General features: G+C 43.4%; 1 protein-coding gene across 3 annotated transcripts in view; it reads right to left on the bottom strand.

The window, feature by feature from the left end:
- Positions 1–22553, bottom strand: part of ASTN1 (astrotactin 1) — a 328942-nt gene that overhangs the window by 41226 nt on the left and 265163 nt on the right. For all 3 annotated transcript variants that reach the window (XM_059073144.2, XM_067031110.1, XM_059073133.2), the window contains exon 17: positions 321–589. In XM_059073144.2, coding sequence (XP_058929127.1) covers positions 321–589 — 269 coding nt within the window. The remainder of the gene's footprint in view (positions 1–320; positions 590–22553) is intronic.

Here is a 22553-nt window from a genome sequence, read left to right as displayed (position 1 = left end):
CTGAACAAAGCTCAGGTGACTGTGATTGCTAGGCCTCCTTATCTCCCTTCTTCCTTCCAGCCCTTGTTGCTCAAAAACCTGTACAAATGCCAAGCGGTGACTCCTGAGTCATCACCATGGGTGTTGCAGATGCATTTATTTGATTTAATATGCAAAAATGCAAATCTAAGCAAATTAGGTGGCTGGAGTAGTTAAATGAAAAGTCTCACTCTCCATATTGTAGCGTTGAGCTCAGCTGACCCTGTCACCCCCTCAGGCCATTTGGAAAGCCCTCTGTTGTTGTTGATGCCACCTTAAACCATGAGTCCCAGGCCTCTTACCCTCTGCGTCTGGTTGTTGGTGACCAGTTCATAGATGGGGGCTGCTCTGGTCACCTCCAGCAGAACTGGCTCAGCAGGGGTGTCAGGGTTGGATGTCACATGACACAGGGGGCAGGACGAGGGGCACCGTCCCTTGCTCTGGCACTCCATGCGGACTCCAGCCGCCATGCGCTTGGTGCCAGACTCTGACAAGCTGGCAATGTATTCTGGGAATGTCAGCACCTTGGGGTCTCTTTCCCGCTCCTCTGACTCGTCGGATGGGGAGTTGCCTGCCAGACACAAAATAAAAAGCAACAGTGAGGGAGGTGAAAGGGCAGGGACTTGCATGGCCTCGTGGCCCCGAGTGCTAGACTCAAATCCTTGAGAGGTCAGAAAATGACTCCGAGGGGGTAAGAATGTGACGCTGTTATCCCACTCAGTTTGGGGAACCCATCCTCCCAGAGACCCACACAGCTAGAAATGATCCTTCCAAATGTGAGAGCAGGTTTTCTTCCTTCCTGAGAATCATCAGTGCCACGCATCCTTTCAGACGGATGCTTCTGCCGTATCTGTGCAGGATTTATGGCTGTCATCAATAATATCAACAATAATAGCAGTGATTATTCTATGAATCATTTTCTTCATCCAAAAATGAAGATATTAATGATACCTACCTCTAGCATTGGGTTATAAATACACAGCCAACTATTTTCAGAGCACAAAACACAATGGCTAGTGCATGTTGAAGCCTCATCATCATACTTTTCATCATAACTATCAGTAAGATTTATCAAGTCTGTACAGTGAAAGTGAGATCTGTTAAAGATCTCCCTTAACCCCTATAACAACTCTCCGCATGAGCTCTATCATTACACCCATTTTATGAATGAGGAAAGCGAGGCCAAGAGCCTCAAGATCACACAGCTAGTGTATAGTGAGATCTGAAATTTGAATCCAGTCTTGCCTGATCCTAAAGCCGTCAAGTCATAGGGAATAACAGGACTTCTCTGCTTCATTATTAATCAGTGTATTAAAGATACAGAGGGAAGTCTGACTTCTTCACAAAGATTTGCACTACAAAGCCTGAAAGATGGGTCCACATTGCCCTTGACTGATGAGTAAAAGGTATTTGGGGAAGCTCTTGATTTATTTTTGGTGACAAACATTGGAAATGCCTCCCAGAAGTGTTTTTCCCTACGGAAGAAAGCATTGCTTGATATTTCTCTTCCAAGCCTTCATGAGTTTTCATTGAATTTATTAAGTCTAAGGAAAGATGGAAGTAGAATCTGCTAACAAAAAGCTCTGGGTTCCTTAGGAGATCCCTGGTCCTTTGTGCACAGTTGTATGCCCGAACGTGAAACAATTTCAGGGAGACAGCTGGGCTTTTGGAAACAATAGGCAGACACAGAATGTTCCTCCTGGTCCTCAGGCTCATCAAGAGTGCCAAGCTTGAGGGACCAGATCTTTGGGGAAACTGGTTGCAAGGATTTGCAAAGTGGTTCCAGAAGATAATTGTGAGATACGACTTATGACTTCATAGCCGAGTTCCCTCTTATGGGGCTCAGGGAACACTGTTATTCTCCCCTTGTTTGCGATGTCATGTAAGACCGTTTGGAAGTGTCCAGAGGCATTTGCTGTTTCCCACATGAGCATCATCACTGTGCGGATGAGGCATTTTTACCAGCAGCTCCACTGACACCAGATTCCTTCTGGGTGCAAAGGCAAAGGCTCACTTAGAAACTATAAATATGGAATATAATTTATTTCACATGTGCCTTTTGTTTAATAATGGATCAAAGATTGAGCTCAAGCCCTCGTGAGGTTATAAGAGAACTGCATAACCACACACACCAAAGCCAAGAATGATGGCCTCCAACAGGAAGTCCAGAAGCCCACACCAGCTAGCCCCAGAGTCAACTCCAAGCCATGTGTACATCTTGATTGACATTCAGGCTCATGAAACTCAGTGAACCCCACTGGGAGGGTTCATAAAGCAGCCACGACCCGGCAGGGCTCTCCTCACCCAGCCCCTGGCCCGGTCTCCAATCTTCTTCAACAGGCTGTATGAACTGGGCTGCGATAAGTAGGGGTGGGGTGAAAGCTTTGCAACTGTGATGTGATTTCTAGAAAAACAGGCCCTAGTTCATTGAGAAAGTAAATGAAAAAAAAAAAAAAAATCAGTAAAGAGACCATGCTTCTTTTCAAGATAAGATTTAAAACATTTCACTGTGCAAGCCTTGCCGGGGAGCTGGAGGGTCTCTTGCTGGCCCTCCTGACCCTCACAAGCATTTCATCATCCATCCACGTGTCATCTCAACCTCCCGGTTGAGAAAGTATTCAACAAAGAGCCTGAGAAAAGCATTTCTATGAAATGACCACTAGATGGTGATATCACTTCTAAAATGACTTCTGTGAGAGGAAAGAAAAGGCGTGATCAATCCGGTGTGGCCACCTTAGTACCACAGAAAATAAACTTACGGAAAAGTAACACCTGGCTACTTAAAAAAAAAAAAAAAAAAAAAAGTCATGGTACAATTTCCTTTCAATCAAATAATAAAAAGCTGAGTAAAACAAATCCATAAAACTTATCCTAAGGAGAAAAATATAGAGAGACATAATTGTGAGAGACACAAGATAGGAAGGGAAAATAAAACTCTAAAGGGAAAATAAAAATCCCCCTCCATATCCTTCACATGGAGTATAGTTTACTTCAAGGGGGAAATAATATGCCACCAAATTTCTTTTCTCTCACTTTTACTCCCCAAACACCCAACCCCCACACCCTACATACACATCCGTATATAAGACATATAACCCCTGCCCATCCATCACTTAGGGTGCACCATCTGACAGACAAATTGGGCCACGAGAGGGCACTGCAGCCCCAAATGCAGTCGAGCTGAGTGACAGCCTCCCTGCCCTCCAGCGCTGCATCATTAAGGTTTGTAATTGCTGTAAACATTTGAGGGGCTGCTCCCCTTGCTTCCGTCTTCTGGCTTTCCCAATTTAAATCAAGATGCAACTAATCCCCTTCAGTATCCTTCAGCCCTGGATTGGTGTAAGATTAGGACGTAAAGAAGCACAGGAAGGGGTTTACAGAGGAATATGGTGAGAGGCCACCAAACTCTTGTTTTCATCAGATTTGTATTTTCCTTCTCCTGATAATATTCAGGCCCATATAGAGCAGGCCCTGCTGGAGGCCAAGACGAATTGCCCCTCTGGTCCCCTCATCATGCAGGATGGAGTTGTCTAGAGAGGAGCGAGATTTACACAGAAGTAATGAGCAGCTAACTCCCCAAAGCCATCTATTCAGGCTCCAGCGAAGAATAGATGTGTGTGTATGAGAGAGATGTTTCAAAAAGGAAATGCATTTTCCATGCGCCATTAAAGATACAATCGGGAAATACTCCTTAAAATGATGGAGACCAGTGGTGAAAGCCCAGATAAATCTCCCTTTGCCCAAAGAGACCACCAATAACCAACATGTCTGTGGGGAGTGAAAGAGTGCAAACCTAAAAGCTTCAGGAGAGTCTGAGCTTTGACATTTGCTTTTAACCCCCAGCTCAGTGTTGGGAGTGGGTGGTGGCGAGGTCTGTGTGTAGAGACTGGAGGGAAGAGTCTCTGCCTTATTTCCTTATGGTTCAATGGCCACCTTCTTCCATTGTCCACTCCAGTGACAGTCCTTTCTTACTTCATCCCTCTTCTGCCCTCTAGATCCTGGGTAGAAATGCTCTAGTAATTTGAGACACTATCTTGTTTCTTAATAAAATGAATATTCTATTTCAACAAATACACAGTTTCTGGACAAAAATAACCTACAATTAAGGTCTTAAAAGAATATAACTGACAAAGGTAACTTCTGACCAAGAATACCCAAGCGTGCTCCCCCCCACTCACCCCCATTTGCAAAATTCACCCTATTGCTCTCAGCAGAGGCTTTGGGGTCCTCATCACACTTAGCTTTCTTACAAGTAGAAGAACAGCCAACCTAGAATGTCGTTAACAACCCCAAAACTGCAAAGCATTCTGCAAATACAGTTAGCTATAAATAAATGCCATTTGCTTTAGGCTAAATCTGTATCCTACAGCACACAGTGGATGAATTTCCCCAATAGAATATTGTGGTATGAGATTATTGGCATCCTCAGTGTTCAAAATCTCTTTGTGGATGTGCCTGCGTGGCCTTAGGCATGTACATATTGACCCACCTAGACTCAGGAGCATAGGAGGATGATAAAAGTGACTGACCATCCTCATGCAGGGCCTGCTCTGCTGCTGGAAACTGACAGGTCATGAAGGTGAATTAGTTGTTACGAAGTAAATTGGTACCATTCCTGTAGGATTCTGGGACTGCTTAAGAATCTCTCTCCTGAGTTGGTGCCCAAGGCAATGAGATGCTAATGACATCACAGCTAGAACTACAGAGGCAGTTCATTAGGCAGCCAAAAGAAATCAAATGCAAACTTGTCAGATCCCAGCTTTTGGAGACAGCTTAGGACCCACAGGAAACAAAGCTTGACATGGGGTAAATGAAGCACAGCCATAGTGAACTGCACGCTGAAGCCCACGGACACCCTGATTTCCATGACTTACCCCCACTCCCACTCCCCCACCCCAGTCTACTCCTGTTCACACCAGAAATCCTGAAGTTACCCGAATTCATATTTTCACCCATGTACCCAGGCTCAAATCAGCCTCTTAGGGTGTTTATTTATGTCTGTAAACAGAGAGGGTCAGGTCGCTCTGGATGGCCTTAAATTGAACTCCTAGACCTGCCATGAGACACATTTTCTGAGACCTGACCAAAATACAATACGAAGTGGATAGGGCCTGACCCGGCCACTTCTCTCTACACCTCAATAGGAGATAACGGGTGCTCTGGGGGCAGGGATTGTGTCTTCATATTTGAAACTCCTTTCCCTGGTTTAGGTGTATATATCCATTTCCATATCTCTTTCTATCTATATATCCATGGATATATTTTTTTTTTTTTTGAGGGAAAAGGGGAGTGAATATAGTAAGTCATGACCATAGATTTAAATTTTAAAAACAAGTCAAAAGTGGTAGGAGGGAATAAAACACAGACCTACTAGAGCATGGACTTGAGGATATGGGGAGGGGGAAGGGTAAGCTGTGACGATGTGAGAGAGTGGCAGGGACATATACACACTACCAAATGTAAATTAGATAGCTAGTGGGAAGCTACAGCATAGCACAGGGAGTTCACCTCTGTACTTAGTGACCACCTAGAGGGGTGGGATAGGGAGGGTGGGAGGGAGGGTGACAAAAGAGGGAAGAGTTATGGGAACATATGTATATGTATAACTGATTCACTTTGTTGTAAAGGAGAAACTAACCCACTATTGTAAAACAGTTATACTCAAATAAAGATGTTAAAAAAAAAAAAAAAAAAAAAAAAAAAAACAAGTCAAACATAAAGAATAAAGCCAACGCATCTGTAAATAGTCTCTAGCCCCTTACCAAAGCTTCAGGCAATCAAGTAGAAAGAAAAAAACGTTATCTGATGACAGCCAAAGCTATATTTCTAGCTGGGATTGCTTCTCCAAGTATAACAGAACTTAATATGCTTGCTTGGAAATCCATCTGAATGTTCAATAGGCACCTCAAACTCAACGTGTCCCAAACTGCAGTCCTTACATCTCTACACCCTCCCAGCACCTGCTCCTCCTTCCATAGGTCCTTGCTCAGGAAAGGGCATCAATTTCCCTATTGCTCGAGACAGAAATCCTGGATTCTTTGTGGGTTCCTTCTTGCTCTCCCAATCTTTTTTTTTTTTTTTTTTTTTTTTCGGTACGCGGGCCTCTCACTGTGTGGCCTCTCCCGTTGCTGAGCACAGGCTCCGGATGCACAGGCTCAGCAGCCACGGCTCATGGGCCCAGCCGCTCCGCGGCATGTGGGTGGGACCTTCCCAGACCAGGGCACGAACCCATGTCCCCTGAATTGGCAGGCGGGCTCTCAACCACTGCACCACCAGGGAAGCCCCCCAGTCAATCTTAAATCTATGTACTTTACCTCCCCCAGGCCATCCACTTCTCTGCAAGGTCTGAGTCAGACTGCCTGGGCTTGATTTCTGATCTTACCACTTGTTAGCTGTGTAATTTGGGGGTGGTTTCTTAACCTTTCTGTGCCTGGGCTTTCTCATACATAAAATGGAGATGATAATAACAACTGATTTAGTAAGGCAGTGGTAACGATGGACTGATAAAATCCATGCAGAGAGTTTAGCGGAGCTGGGACATAGTGAGTACTCTCTAAAATTAATGATTCTCACAATGCCTGTCTACTTACCTACACTGCTGCCAGCCACACCATCAAATGATGGGCTCCTTGAAGGACAAAATTATGTCTTGTTCGCCACTATAATATCCCACAGTGCCTACATGTAATGTAACTAATGCATTTGACAATTCATTAAACAAATATTTATGGAATGCCTACAAATGTTTGTCCAACTAATAAATCATTTTTAATGACTTGTATACAAAGTGACTACTCCCTGTGTTCTGCAGGTACTAACTAGACAGGCTGGGTTTAATTACATTTCTCACCTTGCTGTCCTGGGTTCTTTTGAGATTTTCTAGTTTTCTTCAAAGAGAGACATCAATTCAGAGTGAGTTCCACTACTTTCATGTACAAACGGGAATTGGTCAGAGATAATCTAGTTGCAAAGATTTGAGATAATATTGCAAAAATACATTTTGCAAATTTTGGAAGTATACACATATATCTCAAAGGTTATTAATGTGCACTGGGTAATCACCTTGGGACTTAAGGATTTACACTTAAGAAAAGAGGTAGCCGACTGTGGTGCTGAAGAACAGACAGTGGTTCTCCTGTGACTAGAAAATGTGAGAAAGTTGTGGTCACTAATGTCACAATGTGTCAAAAGGCCGTGACTGGTGTCCTGGGCCTGCGGTGCCATGGGTACCAGTAGCTGAGGTGGAGGTACATTGCTGTGGGGTTCTAGGCAGCTCTGAGAGCTGAGCGATAGCATTGTACTGGGATTCAATTGTGTGGACCACTTCACCAGCAAACAAGGCAGTGTGACAGCAAGAGAGAGAGGTATTCTGGACCCCAAGGACAGTCACAGAGAACCACACCTTTTGCACTTTTTCTACTCTGCCCAGTCTCAGCCTGCACACTGGAGCCCATCAACCTTTCCCATTACACATTACTACCCATTAGCTCAGAGGAAGCACATCTTTCTTTTGGGATTAAATACTAGACAACTATCCAACGTGTTCGGAAACAGTCCCAATTCCAGAGAGTTTATTATACTCTTGTCCTTTCTTACAAATAAATCCACAATTAAAAAACAAAAATCCTTTGTCAGGATGTATCCTTTGTGTTCTAAAATTAAAATTACATTAAGAGGTACAAACTACTAAGTATAAAATAAATAAAATACAGGGATGTAATGTAAACCAAAAAAATATTAAAGTTACTGTACACTTCAGCTCTAGTTTTTTGGTATTCCTTCAGGAAATTTCTGGAAATAACAGATCAGATGGTCTTTGTTATAAGCATGAACAGCATGTCTGGGTGTGGTGAAGTCCAGTGTAATAGTAAGTGGTCATCAAATACCCACTGGGCACCTCAGCAAAGCACCATTAACAGGACATTCAAGAAAAGGTGTCTTCTGGAAAATTAAATATTTTGTTTAACTGGTACTTAGCAGAAAACGCTTAGTTTTCCTCCAATTCTTGTTGACATTTTTCTTCTCTAAAAATTTTGTTTTCCAATTTTCTGCCTCGCTCATGAAGCATTGCCTACCAAACAGAATTAAACCCTTCCCCAAGGCGCCTGCAGGTGATGATTTTGTTCATCAATTATGACCATGCAGATGTGGAAGCTGTAGAAGACAGAAAGAAAATAGTATCTTATCCCCAAACAGCTCTTAAAAAGTGGATCAATAATAAGGTTACATTTTCTGAAGACTGCCCCCCTCTTAATAGGCATGTTGTCAAACAAATAATTGCCTGGTTGAGGCTCCTGGTTCAGTAGGTTCATGTGAAATTGAAGTTTTGGTGTAGCTGCAGTGCTTTGTCTTTGCCAAAAGCTGTTAGTCAGCTTTGATGTGGGAACAGTTTTAATTTCATAACAAATTGACAAATTGGCCAAAGCCTCCGTCAGCCTCTTTTTGGTCAGTAATAGTGCTGTTCCATTTGGGATGAGAGGTTGAGTCCAAGAAATAGCAGGAGAGCAGCCTCTACCAAGGAATCAATAAAAACGCAAAGATAGCCTTTGTCTAGCAGTGACCCCAAGTGCTAAAAAAATAAGTGACCTCTTTTCGATCTTAAACTTAGTGTGAAAAGGAAAATATGAAGACAGCCCAGTGATGCAACCACCACTTTAAAGATGCCTGAATATGCATCTCTAAACAGCCCATGCATCTCAAGAGGAACAAAAATAAAATCCAAGAATTCCTGGGAAGCCCTAAAGCTTTTACTACAAAAATGAGCTCTTCTAATCAGCTAGACTGCTCGTCCCCAGTGGGCAAGAAGCTGCCTCTGTTTTGTTGGAGTGTCGTGGCTCTCACCCAGGCCCTGCACTTGATAAGCGTTCAACAAACACACAGGGATGGAAAGAAGCAAAAGGTTTTTTAACTCTTTCTACTCTCTGACTGCCTTCAATTCCTCAAGGCTGCAACCCAAAGCCTCGTTAGGATTCATCATAAAGGCCAGGCCAGGAAGCCTGAGTGGCTCAGAGGGACTGTCCGGAAGCACTTGCACAGCGCACTTAGCGCACACGTGTGTGGGCTATGGGAGACCCGGTGGACATCATTGTTGTCCCAACACACCCTAAAAATGTCTTTCTTTCCCTTTTCCTTTCTCTCCCTTCCTCCTTCCCTCCCCACCTCTCTTTTCTTTCTTCCCTACCTTCCATCCTTCTATAGATATACATATATATATGTATATACATATATATACATATATATGTATATATATATATGTATATACATATATATATGTATATATATATATATGCCACTCTGCTCCCATCATCCCTAGCAGAAGGTACTTAGTGCTTGTGTCCAGAGGGGTACCTACCACACTGTAACAGACTGAGTTTAGTTTTATGTCTTGTCTGTCCCATTCACTTCCATCACTGCATCCCTAGAGCCCAGCACCTGGTACTCTGTAGGTACTCCCTATCACAAATTGTAATAAATTTGTGTGTGCATTGTCTAACAACCACATTTATAATGTTTATATGATTCCGGTTTTTCATTTGCCTGTTACAGTCTCATTTCTTTATTCACCAATTGCCTCTCTTGTGACTCTAGGTGGATGGCCAGGTTTTTTGTTCATATCAAATATTTCCTGTTTTGTTTCCTAAGGCTGCCATAACAAATGACACCACGTGAGTGGCTTAAAACAACAAACATTTATTTCTCCAGTTCTGGGGGTTAAAAGTCGAAAGCCATGATGTTGGCAGGACCACAGTCCCTCTGAAGGCTCTAAGGGAGGATCCTTCCTGCCTCTTCTAGCTTCTGGTGGTTCCTGCCAATCCTTGGTGTTTCTTGGCTTATAGCTGCATTACTCCAATCTTGGCCTCAGGTGTTACCTGGCCTTCTTCTCTGTGTATGTGTGTCCAAATCTTCCTCTGCCTTCTCTTATAAAGACACAAGGCTCACCCTAAATCCAGGATAACCTCATCTAAATTACATCAGCAAAGACCCTATTTCCAAATAAGGTCACAATGTGAGGTTCCAGATGGATACTGATTTTGGGGGGGGGACACTATACAACCCACTGGAGCAGCCATAGCCTCTAACACTGTGACACTGACAGTCAGCCCTGCCCTGCTCCACAGCCAGGGATGATTCATTGGCTGGCCATCCATCCCCTTGACCTCCTCCCAGCACAAAGGGAAGAAGAAAGAAATCTCCAGCTCCATCAGCATCCCCAGCCCAGCCGCAGCTGTGTGCAGCCAGATTGAAGATGGCCCCCAAGGCCTCAGAGGATCAAGAACCAGCCCTGAAGCCCTGTAGTTTGGCTAAATCTCAATGGCATCAGGGTCCCCCATCTCATCCACAAGCCAGCTGATGATTCTCATGTACCTCCTCCTGGTAGGGAAGAGGAGAACAGGCCAAAGGGAGCTGGGTCACAGAGGTTGTCCCCTTAACTCATTGCTCCTGCCTCTCCAAACTCCATCATAAGGTAGATTTCTCTGTGAAATGGATGATCATTGCCAGACATTTTTTTTTTAAGTATAATTATCAATATGAAGATTATTGATGATAACACCACATCTTATAGCTTACAATGCATGGTATCATTTTTTTTATCCATCTTCTTTAATTTTTGAAAATTCGACTTGTGATTCCAAATGGTGAAGATAGTTTAAAAAAAAAGTTAATATCTTCTTGGCTTGATACTAAATTTATTGTAGTTATTATTCCAATAACTATCCATTGCAGTAAAGCTTTTTCCAAACCAGCCAAAATAAATAAATAAATAAATAAACCTGACATAGAGATTCAGAGTCACAGCCTTCCGGATGTGCAGAGCTGCAGTAGATTATCCCTGCTGATTCGCTACAGACAGAGCAGCGTGGAGAGAGGGAGTGGGAGGGAGGACGAGGCCGGGAGAGAGGTGAAAATGAGGAACACCTGCAGGATTAGTTATTTTCAAATCTCCATTAGCAGAAAGATCACGTGAGGAGTGGGCAAGCTCAGCGGGCCACCAGGAAAGAACTTTCTGTGCCCCTGTCTGGAAATTAAAGGCTATTTTCCCCCAGTTTTGTTTTCCAGTCTGGAAGGCTGAGATGAGAAGCCAAGTGTGCACCCCCAGACCACTCAGGAGCCGGTGCCTTCCCTCTTTCCTGGTCCTCCCCAAGAAGGAGCCAGAAAAACACAGGGGAATAGCCGGGGGTCAAGTAGAGGGAGGAAATTGTAATAGAAACAGAGAGTGTAGAGAACAGGGAGCTCCCTGCACCAGCTTTGGCCTCTGCTAATGTTGAGGGCTCCACTGGGGGCCTCTGTGAGCTTCTGGCCATATCCACAGTGAAACTGATGCTTCCCTTTGTTCACCACGCGGCGTTATTTCTCAGCTGGGGGTGCCCATGAGCGCCTTTCGCTTTGCCAGGACCATCAGCCCAGCAACATTCTCTTTGTGACTCCATTTATTCCATCTCTTCTCCTATTGGCTCCAGCTCCTACCTCGTCACCTCTTTTCTTTCTCGCTTCAAACCTGGACAAGAGGAGCACAGTCTGGGGACACCCCATGACGATTCTGAAATGGGTAAAACTGACATATGACCATTACTTGCTTTGTCTCCACATTACAAAAACTCGGCAGTACATTGCGTACAAAGTGTGTGTGTGTGTTCGGGATGCTAACCTGAGTTACTGGGGCAGGTGGGAGTCTTTGGGGCTTGTGTAGCTCCACAGCGAGAGATTTGATGCCTTGCTGGATGCTGTAAGGACTCACTTATAAATATCTTTAACTACCAAATGGTCTAGAAATTTTTAATAAAAATATTATTCAATAATAATACTACTTCAACCCTAGGTTTTGTTTTGCAAATGAATTTGGATGTTAAATCCTTTTGTTGCCCTGACCAATTTATTCTGCAAATTAACTATATATGAGAGGACATAAAGTCCATTACCACTTAGCTTTGCCTCACTGAAATTGATGTTGCTTTCAGGCTCCTTGGAGCCCTGAGCTCAAATAGACTGTGGCTCCTGATTTTGGATTCCACACAAGTCCCACACCTCTTGGTCCTCTTGAGTTTAAAATGCACTGAGTGGACCAGGATCTTTTCATCTCCTGGTAACCTGTGCCCTCTCTTATCAGATTCTCTGGTCTCTGCAGCTGCCTGTCCAAACTTAATGAAACACTCATTGTAAGATGGGGTTTCACCCAGAGCTTCAACCCACACTGGTTCGTGTGGGCCACTCAGTGCCTCAGCCTGGTTGCAACACCATTTGTAAATGGTGGAAAGAGCTGGATGCATGGGAAAGCAAAGGTTACAAGATGAAGAGGCTGGCAATGAATGCAGCATGGCTGCTAAGCCCACGAATATCTTAGATTGTATTAAGAAAGTGTAGTGACCACCAACGTGATGGAGAGAGACAGTGCCTTGTCAAGCCACACGTCTTGAGTTGGTTCGGGATTGAGTGTCACAAGTGGGGAGAGACTCCAATGAAAGGCCAGGCAGTCAGGATTCCGGGGCACTTGGAGACAGTGTCATATGAACACTGGCTGAAGGAATTGGGGCAGTTAGAATGGATACAGGGAGACTTGGAAGCAGATTTAGCAGTGCTCTCTGTAAATATCTGAAGGGTTGTCATGTGGAAGAGGTATCTCATGAATTCTGTATATCTCAGAGGGCAGAATGAAGATCCAACGGAGGGGTCTTATTAAGTGAGAGAGAGTTGAGTTGACTGAACCACAAATTGTCACTGAATGCTACTATGTGTCAGGTACAGTACTCAGTGCTAATGTACACAGATAAATAAGAAAAAAGAAAGCTCATTTTCCAGTGTGCACGGTGGGAGGAGTAGATAGAAAATGAGACAATGATACGACAGGGAGTGATATCAGAGGCGTGGAAGACAGGCTTTGGGTACACCTAGGAGGAAGTTTGGAAACCTATGCCTGAGGGTGGGGAGGCTAAAGGAAGCCTCTTGATTCCTTCAAGGACAATTTTTATATTAATTTATTACTGATACCAAGTAGGATGGGCAGCCTTGGAGATGATGAGCACTGGCTAGCAGCAGGGATCTTGTAGATGCCAGACAGCCACTTGTCAGGGATGTCACAGCAGGGGGAGCATTTCAGAAGAATGAGCTCCATGCCCCACCCCCCTTTTTTTTTTTTACGCTTGTGTTCATGGTTTATTACAGTCAAAGGATACAGATTAAGATCAGCAAAGAGAAAAGTCCAGGAGAAACTAGATGTGAGCTTCCAGTGGAGTCATACAGACAGCACTAAATGTTAAACATCTATTATCCTGTGACCTGATTTTCTCAGTATTTCCTTAAATCAGCAGGGTGGAATAGGGGATATACATGTTACTAAGCACACCAAATGATTCTGACTTCAGATAACATGTTGGAGGTCACCAAGAGTAATTTATTTTATAAATATCGTCAGAACACTTTTTAAAATTTCTACAACTAACCTGAGTATGTAAAAGAGATGAAAGTCAGGAATAGACTCCATAGGCATTTAACATCATTACTGTTTGGTAAAAATAAACAACGGTATTGTTTATGGAGCCATTCAAGCATCTTCTCAGAGCCCCAGGGTACAAGCAGCCTAATTTGAAAACTACTGATTCAGACTCTGATGACAATGGCCTGAACTGTACCAGAAGTAACCAAGCATGCTCCCCAGCCAAGAGGACCACATGCTGGCCCTGGGAAGGGTACTGCCACAAGGAGTAGATTCCAACTGGTCATCTACGGTCACCTTGCATGCTGGATTTTGCTAGAAAAAAGCACTGTGTGATCAGTCTTACTTTAGGTGCGTAATAACGAAGGTCAGAAAGCTTTTATACTCTTGATCAAAAACAGACCTCCTCAATCATGCATATTCATCTCATAAACAAAGGATTTCATGGAAAGTGAAAAGGAGGGAACACCTAGGCAGACAGTTCCATGCAGGGGGACGAAAAAATGAGGGGCAATTGTAGAAGCCAGACCTAATACTCTCCCTCAGACAATGATTAAAAGGTGTGTATATATTAACAAATTCCACTGTTAACTCATCTCATTCAAATGCCATAGGAAAACTTAATCATGACGTTCAACCCAGGGAAGTAATGTAAAATCATAGTGGCAGTTACTTCCCTGGATTCTTGTAATTATAGTAGATACTAAAATAATTACAAATGTTAAAAAGACATAACTTTGTGGTTTCTGCATGGGGCCCTACCAAGGAAGAAGGAAGCTCTTATTCGTGTAGCAGGGCCCAGTTGGCAGTTACGATAACCAATAAAGATAACCATCTTGTCTCTTTCTGCATTAAATCCAAGGTCTCCTATAGTGTCTAACTCTCTCTCATGCACACACATGGTTTGTTTTTTTCCACAAAGAGATACGACTAGGTAGTGATTTACAGGGAACAGCAACAGTCACAGCCCCAGCAGCCAGCCAGACAGCCAGCCAGACATGGCCTTACTCAGCCTCCGAGCCAGCAGAAGCTCCCAGACCCAACGGTGTATTAGGACATGGGCTATGAGGAGGCTAGAGTCTCTGGAACCCTTGAGGTTGGACCACCAGTCAAAGTGGGAAAGCAGATGTCTGGTCCTGGAAATGAAGGGGAAGGCCAGAGAGGGGTGCAGCAGTCCTTCTGGTCTCAGAGTAAGCATCAGAGGTGGATGCTGTGAGCATGTCATATCCCAGGCTCCCACCACAACTGGCAAAGACCGATGTTCAAATTCAGAGCTCAGAGATTTATCATAATGCTTCACCACTTTGAGCTGAAGTTTCCTTATCTGTAAAATGGGTTTATAACAGAACTTATCTCATCTCATAGAATTGTTCTGAGATTAAATGGGATAATAAAGGCAAAGCCCTTAGCACGGCCTCTGGTGTCTTAGCTTTCAATGGCAGCCATTGTTCACCATCATTACTCCATCGCCTAGCACAGTCTTGGCACCCAATAGGTACTCAATAAATACATAATGATTTGTTTTAAATTGATGCTCAAGAAAAACAAAACAAAACAAAAACCAACAGAGGATCTCTATGGGCTAGAGATAGCAGAATACTCAAGAATACTCAGTAACAGGGACTAAAGTAGCAGGCTTCAAGTCTGCAGGAACTTAACCCACCGAGGTAGCTATAAAGTCAGTTCCTACATAGTAAAGGGATCAGAAGTCCCTCACATTGTGGGGAAACGAAACTAGGATTGAGGAAGGGCTCCAACACTTGCCCCCCAAAATGAGGCTGAGAAAGCCATGACTTAGTCCAGACCTCTGACAGTCCCGAGCTGCCTGAGCTGGCAGGAGGTAGCAGAGACAGAATATGTCTGAGTCACTGGCTTCAGTACTGGAGTCACAAAGTCCCCAAGAGCCCCACGGGATGGGAAAGAGGGAAGGAAGAGATGCCATTAAATTTATAATTTGTTTATGACACCATGCTTCCATATACAGGTTTGATGCATGACATCAATCAAAAATGTGGTTGGTTGTCTCTCAGGCATCCTTGCTATTGATGGCAAGCCTGTTCAGAGTGATGTGATCTCTACCATCCCAAGGGGACCCTCAAGGCTGCAACCAATTTTTCTGAGAATTGGGTGATTCTTTAATTAATATTAGGGGGGAAAGGGGTAGAAAAGATGCTGTTGACCATGCTGAGCTTTAACTAATTCAAATAAAAATGCTACACTAGTGGCATAAGATTAAATTTTGATCTCCCAAACCAACCTTTCAAGTTATAAAATATTTCTCCCTGAAATGCAATGCTATTTGGATGGTGCTTGCATGGAGCGGATGGTTTATAAATGTTAGTATTTCAGGACCTCCACTCCACGTCTTGAATAATTATTTACAATACTTAGGTGTTAGTACTAAAAGAGTGCTAGGATTTTTAGATTCTTTCTTATTTTCACAGAAAAGAGAAAAAGCAAATCCCTCCTAGGTATTAGCAAGATCCCAGGGGTATCTTTCCCTTGTATCAATCTGGAATCAAAAACCCACAGCAAAATACAGAAAATAAGCCACTTCAGATATATTAAGCCATGAATTCTATCTGTTTCTAAAGCTTGCCACTATAGGATCTTGTATTTAATTTTCATTCCTATGGTAACAAGTCTACTGGAGAATAATTCGGATATTTGTCTTTATTCTAGTCTAACGCCAAATGAATAAAGGAACAAAATGGAAAGAATATCTGTCCTTATGTGCATGTGCGTGCATGCACACACACACACACACACACACACACACACACACACACACACACCCCTAACAAACAAAATACAACCTCTCTCCCAATGCCAGAAATTTAAAGGGTGTCAAGAAAGCTGAGAGACTAGGACCCTTTTAAAATGATAGATAAGAAAATTCATCTTTAATTTCTCCAAATCCCTGGGGCACATCTAATTTTGTACTTTCAGAGATAGTAGGAATCGAATGTTGTCAACAAGTAACTGGTGCTGAAATTTTGTGTATATAGTGGTAAGTACTCATTTCAAGGTTGTTACTATTATTTTTTTGAGTGTACATCTTTTTAGACACTTTTTATGCTTCTGTCTTCAGACTCCCAGGACTTTCTTTCCCTCGCAAAGTTGGCTGACATCAGGCAAAATCAGAAGACCCAAACTGGAACTCAGTTCAAAAGAGCAAATTCTAAGTTACTGAATGTCTGTTTACAAGATACTGTTCAAGTCTTCTGAATATACCAAAATGAATTATGTGTAATCCCTACATTCAAAGGACGTATACTACCCTACAGAGGCGATAAGACAGACATACAGAATTTAAGTGCTATCTTTTCTTTTTTTAAAGTATCAAATAAGAACCAGATAATATCAGGACAGTTAGATCAGGGGAGGCTTCACTGAGGAGGGAGCTGTTGGGTTTGCCCTTGAGGGATAACAGCATCCTTAATAACAAGAGCTACCGACTACTTATGGCAGGAATTGGCGCATTTTTCGGTAAAGGGTCAGACAGTAAATATTTCAGTCTTTGCAGGCTACTCAGTTATGCCTTTGACTGTGAAAGCAGCCACAGACAATACGTAAATAAATACTCATGGTTCTGTTCCAATAAAACGTTATTTGTGGATACTGAAATTTAAATTCTATATAATTTTCACATGTCATAAAATATTATTTTCCTTTTTATTATTATTTTCCATGTATTTAAAGAGAAACCATTCTTAGCTTGTGGGCCATCCAATCACAGGTAGCAGGCCAGATATGCCTGCTGGTCATATTTGCTGACCCCTGATCTATGGTATTCTCACTGTAAATTTAATGCTTTGTTATACTTGATCTCATTGAATCCTTACACCTTGCTCTGTATCTTTTCTAGATATCCAAAGTGAAGCTTAGAGAACTAAGGCTATACAGATTTCAAAACCCTTGCTTTTAACCACTAGGCCATGCAGTCTCCCAGTGATGGTAAGGAATGCATGAGAATGGTGAAATGAATAGGTTTTCTTTGGCCAGAGGCATTTAAACGTAAAAATACTTTAAACAATCAATATGAGGTTTCCTATCATGGCTGACTCATAGTAAACTCATTTTACATCTCTGGTATCACCACATTCTCTATTTTCACAAGTCATGCAGGGCATGGGTATAATGTTTAACAACATCTACTGTCCAGAATATAATATTCTCCCATATTTGAAGAAAAGAGAACAGCCTTCTAGCATTTGTTCCAACCTCCCCACTCCCACTCCCACCCATGGTTGCCCAGAGCCACATATGGAAGGTATTGTTTGGCCCTGCAGGTAATGAGAAGCTTGAAGACATAATTCTCTCCAAGTTGCTAACTTCCCTCTTTCTTTCTCTCCTCATCATTTCGAGCAACGATTCTATCTTACATGGTTTCTTTACTGTCTACTGTTTAAAAGCAATTTTATGAGCTAGAGAAGATGGAAAGGAAACAGGAGTAGCCATAGTCTCTCATCACCTGTCAAGATGACCCCAGGTGGTGTCTCAATCCTTCTTTGGTCACCTTCTTTCTCCAAACAGAGGTAAAGTATCCTTTACACTGTCTGTGGGGTTGTTCACAAATGTAGGATCACAATGGGTTGTCGGCTTCCAGATTCAATGACAGGTTCATTAGTTAGTCAGTATACGTCTATTAAAGATCGATACCCAGACCTTTCTGTTATGTACCCAGGATTGTGTTAGGTACTGTGGAGAGCTCTAAAGTATGAGACTGACCTCAAAGAATTTGCAATCTACTGGGATAGCAAGATAACAAAACATAATAATAATAGTAATTATAAGAATAGCAGCTGCTCTCTATTACACATCTTGGCACTCTGTGGAACACTTTCCATGTATTCTGTCGAGTAAAAAGCAAATCTAGACTTTGTAGGGAGTGCCTTATTCAAAAAGACTATTGCAAGACATGGCTGGGAGACTACTGTAATAATAGGGGAGACAATTAGAATTGGGAGAATGCTCTGATAAGGTCTGCCAGCATCTGAAAAGTTAGAAAAAAAGAGTTTCTCTTTTATGGAGAGAAGTAAACAAAGCTAGAAAGAACCACATGTGGGCAGGTGGTATGAGGCCAGCCCATTCTCAGGAGGGGCTGTATACTGGCTCAGGCTGAAGGTGGGCTACAGTTCAGGAGCCTGGAGGAAGGAAGGAAGTTTAACCAAAGTCTGATTAACAAGCATTTTGTTTTGAATGATCAGTGGGGACAAGCAGTTCAGCTAATCATTTATATGACAAAGAAGGGGAATTTTAAGGGATCTGTGAGTCTTGTAAGTCTCAGGGGGAAGGATGGTTCTTTGCAGCAAGCCATCCTGTAGAACATGAAGGGATGACTGGACTTCTTAATCTCCAGGTAAGAGTTAACACTGAGGTCCGCTCTCCGTATTGACCTTTGTGGTTGGTGCTGAAATTGTCCCTATTTTAGAGGTGACAAAACTGAGCAACAGAGAGGTTAATTACTTTGCCCAAATTCATAGCGTGCTCACTAGAAGAGGTGGAACTTATACCCAGGTCTGTCTGACTCCAGGGTATCCAACCAGCCCTCCATCAATCACATGGCTGAGACTGTAAGAAGAGAAGAGGGGTTATCATTGAGGCCGAAGAAGTCCCAGAAGGCTTCATGAAAGACTATGTTTGGAAGAATGGGAGGAGCTGACCAGGTAGTTAGGACAATGTAGATTATCAGGGTAAGGGCAGTAAGGCGAAAAAAAAAAAAATAGAGGTGAAGGTAGCCAAGGAGGCCATTAACTCTGTGACACAGAGGTTTTAACTGGACAAATAATGAGCAATACAGTTACATAGATAGCACAGGGCCATATTGAATGGGTCCCTGAGGAAGCAGACCAGGCATTCAAGGCTTGAAGCAACAGTTAGGAGCCAGCCTTTGCTAGAGCTAGACAGGAAATAGCGCAAAGGACGAAAATAGCCAAGGAAGATGAGTCAGGTGGTGAAGTGTAGACTGAATGAATGAATGAATGTTTGAATGAATGAGAAACAAGAGGCCAAAACGACTAGCCAGGGGGCTGTAGTAACAATGGAGGTCTGGGGATCAGACTGGGGTGACAACCGTGTGCACAGAATGAGGGGTAAACTGGGGGAGTATTTCAGAAGAAACAAGAGGATTTGGTGCCAGATCTGGAGAGAGGAATTTAAAGGGAAAGCCTCCCCCTTATTAGAAGCAGCATAACTAAAAACTCAGAATTCTAAGTAGATCTCATAGAACTTGTTTTTAGGATCTGTTGATAGCATTACTCAAAATAACAAACAGACAAAAAGATTTTCAAGCTCTAATGTGAGGGAGCAACCTGAGTCAAAGTTACGCAGGTTTTTGGTAAATCTTCAAAAAGCCTTTAAAATGCTCATATGTAGGGACTTCCCCGGTAGTCCAGTGGTAAAGAATCCGCCTTCCAATGCAGGGGACACGGGTTCCATCCTTGATCGGGAAACTAAGATCCCACGTGCTGAGGGGCAACTAAGCCCGTGGGCCACAACTACCGAGCCTTCGCGCCTCAACTACAGAGCCCACACGCCCTGGAGCCCGCGCGTCACTAGACAGAGAAAACCCACACACCACAACTAGAGAGAAGCCTGTGCGCCGCAGCGAATGATCCCTCATGCCGCAACGAAGACTCAATGTAGCCAAATAAATAAATAAATAAATTCTCGTATGTATTACACATCTCCAAGAAGGAAATATAGCAGGCAGTGTTGTCAAAAATAATCTGAACATGGAATTCACGTCTTGTAGAAAATCTGTGGGACTAGTGTGCTAGAGCCCATCCTGGAAAATCTCCTAATGGTTACATTATTGAGGACCTACTATGGGCCAGAGGCTCTGCCAGCCTTAACACTCTTGGTCCTGACAATCCTCTGTAATATTCTCATTATCCTGCTTTGCAGATGAGGATTTGTCTTAAAATCACTCAGCCACCGAGTCTCTTAACTCCCAAACCCTCCTTCTCCCGTTGCATCCTGCTTCCTTCCACATCATAGATATACAAGATCTTCAGAAACAGACTTCCCCGGCTTTCTTGAAAACACCTGATTACTGCATTTTGCTGAGTTGTTTTTGACAATTTCTGAAGTCCTTTCCTGGGATGCAGGATTTCATGCATCACGGGCCTGCTGATACCAGCTTGCAATCTGTTGGCATTCACCTGCTGTTATACACAGCTTCCGGCGGTATCATTCGGATTTTAGATTATTCCTCTCCCTTTGTTCCCCAGAACCTGACATCTATAAACATGACAACACAGAAAGGAAAGGGCACGAGGAGCTATTTCCAGCTTCTTAATATGGGCTGGTGTGGGGAGGAGAGGGAGGGCACGGGTAAGGTCCTGACATCTCACGCGGCCCTGGAATTGACGTGTACCACACTAATGCTCGCAGTTGCCGCCATCACAAACTGCTTGGTGTTAAATTTAGATAAAAACCAATTAAAAGACAACAAGGAAACATATGCTTGGGATGGCAACGATCTGAGTGTTTACAGAAATATGACTTCTAGCTGCTGCAGGAAAGCACTGGCGTGTTTTAGAAACCTGAATCCTCCCCGCCCAACTCATTCTCCATCTTTCACCCATGGCCCCAGCTCGTCTCCGCCCAAATGGCTTTCAGGGAAAAAACTGGCGGTTTTTACTGTGGTGGATGGACTCACTTGTATCTGAAACCCAGAGATCATGAAGATCACCGTTGACTCTTTTCCCCTACACTAGGCCAGACTACTGAGTCTGGGCTGGGTTCAAGGAATCGTTGGCATCATGCTTTGAGCTGGGTTCAAGGTGCTTCTACGTACGGTTCCAGCCAAAGAGCAGGCTGTTAGTGAGATAAGGATGCAGGCGAGTAGGTAGGTTTCCCATTCCACCCTTGCATCTCAGCAAGGCATGCCTGCAGTTCAGAAGCCCCTAAAAAGGGAGATACTGCTAGGATGGACACCCCAGAAAGGTGAGTTTGCTGCCTTTGGCATCCTCTGCCATGTCAGCATCCAGAAGCGAACTGTACTATCATGAAAAGCAAAAATTCCGCTGCTCAGCAATCCATGTCAGCTCAGTTTAATGTCTGGACTAAAGAGTTTTCAATTCTTACTGTTCCATAATTGGGGAAATCACCACAGGAGCCACAGGTTTTCCATTTATGCCTACCTAGGAAACTTCCAGGGCTGGGCCTTGCCATGGCTTACCGCATCCTCACCCTCCACATCCAAAGAGTCACCTATTAGTGATATTTCCAAAAGTATTGTCACATCCATCCTATACTTGACATTTCCCCCCCCCTCACTCCAGACCCTCAGCAGTTCCCATCCAGTCTACTCCAAAATTGTCCTGACTGGTCGACCTATCTCTAGTTTTCACATCTCCCAGTCATCCTCCATACTGTCCAGATGTAAGCTTCTAAAGCACAACAGGAACATATCCTTTCTCTGCTGAAATCCTTCAATAACTCCTAAACCACATTAAGATATAAGTAGGTCCTTCAAACTGCTTTAAGGTAGAAGTAGGAGGATAGGGCTTGGCCAGTGGGCCCTTTATACCTGCCTCCCCACCCCAACTCCCCCTCACGTTTTCTCATTCCCCGTGTTTATGTGCCTTGCCTTTTCCTACTTGGAATACCCTTTCCTCAGAGGTTGCTGGTCAAGGTCCACCCTCCCTCCATCTCTTTGTCCAGGCAACACTTCCTCCAGGAAGGTTTTCTCAATCCTACGGGCTAGGAGCCCCTCTTCTGTGCTGACTGTTCTCTGGTCTCTTATAGTCCTTTATCACACTATATTGTAATTTCTGGTTTACTGGACACCCTCCCACATATTTTATGAACAGCTCGAGCACAGGGCCCAGCTCTTATTCATCAGCATATTCCAGACACTTAGCATAGGACCTGGGATTCAATATACTTTTGGCAGTAGGTATTAAGTGAGTGATTCTTAAGCTGTGGAATGGAATTCTCTCCCCAGGACTGGGATAGCAAGGTAAGCTGGGCAGAGTAAGGACTTAATTTTGTTCGTTATTATGTTGATAATGCCTAGTAATAACAAAACTGTTAAGAGTGGACAGTCTCAGGGAGGGGGTGTTTATCCTGGGACAGCCTCGTGGGGTGATCCAAA

Source organism: Kogia breviceps, chromosome 1, assembly GCF_026419965.1.
Source record: "Kogia breviceps isolate mKogBre1 chromosome 1, mKogBre1 haplotype 1, whole genome shotgun sequence".
Classification (NCBI taxonomy): Eukaryota; Metazoa; Chordata; class Mammalia; order Artiodactyla; family Physeteridae; genus Kogia; species Kogia breviceps.
The sequence above is the reverse complement of the archived record's forward strand: the minus strand, read 5'-3'. Positions and strand labels throughout refer to the sequence as shown.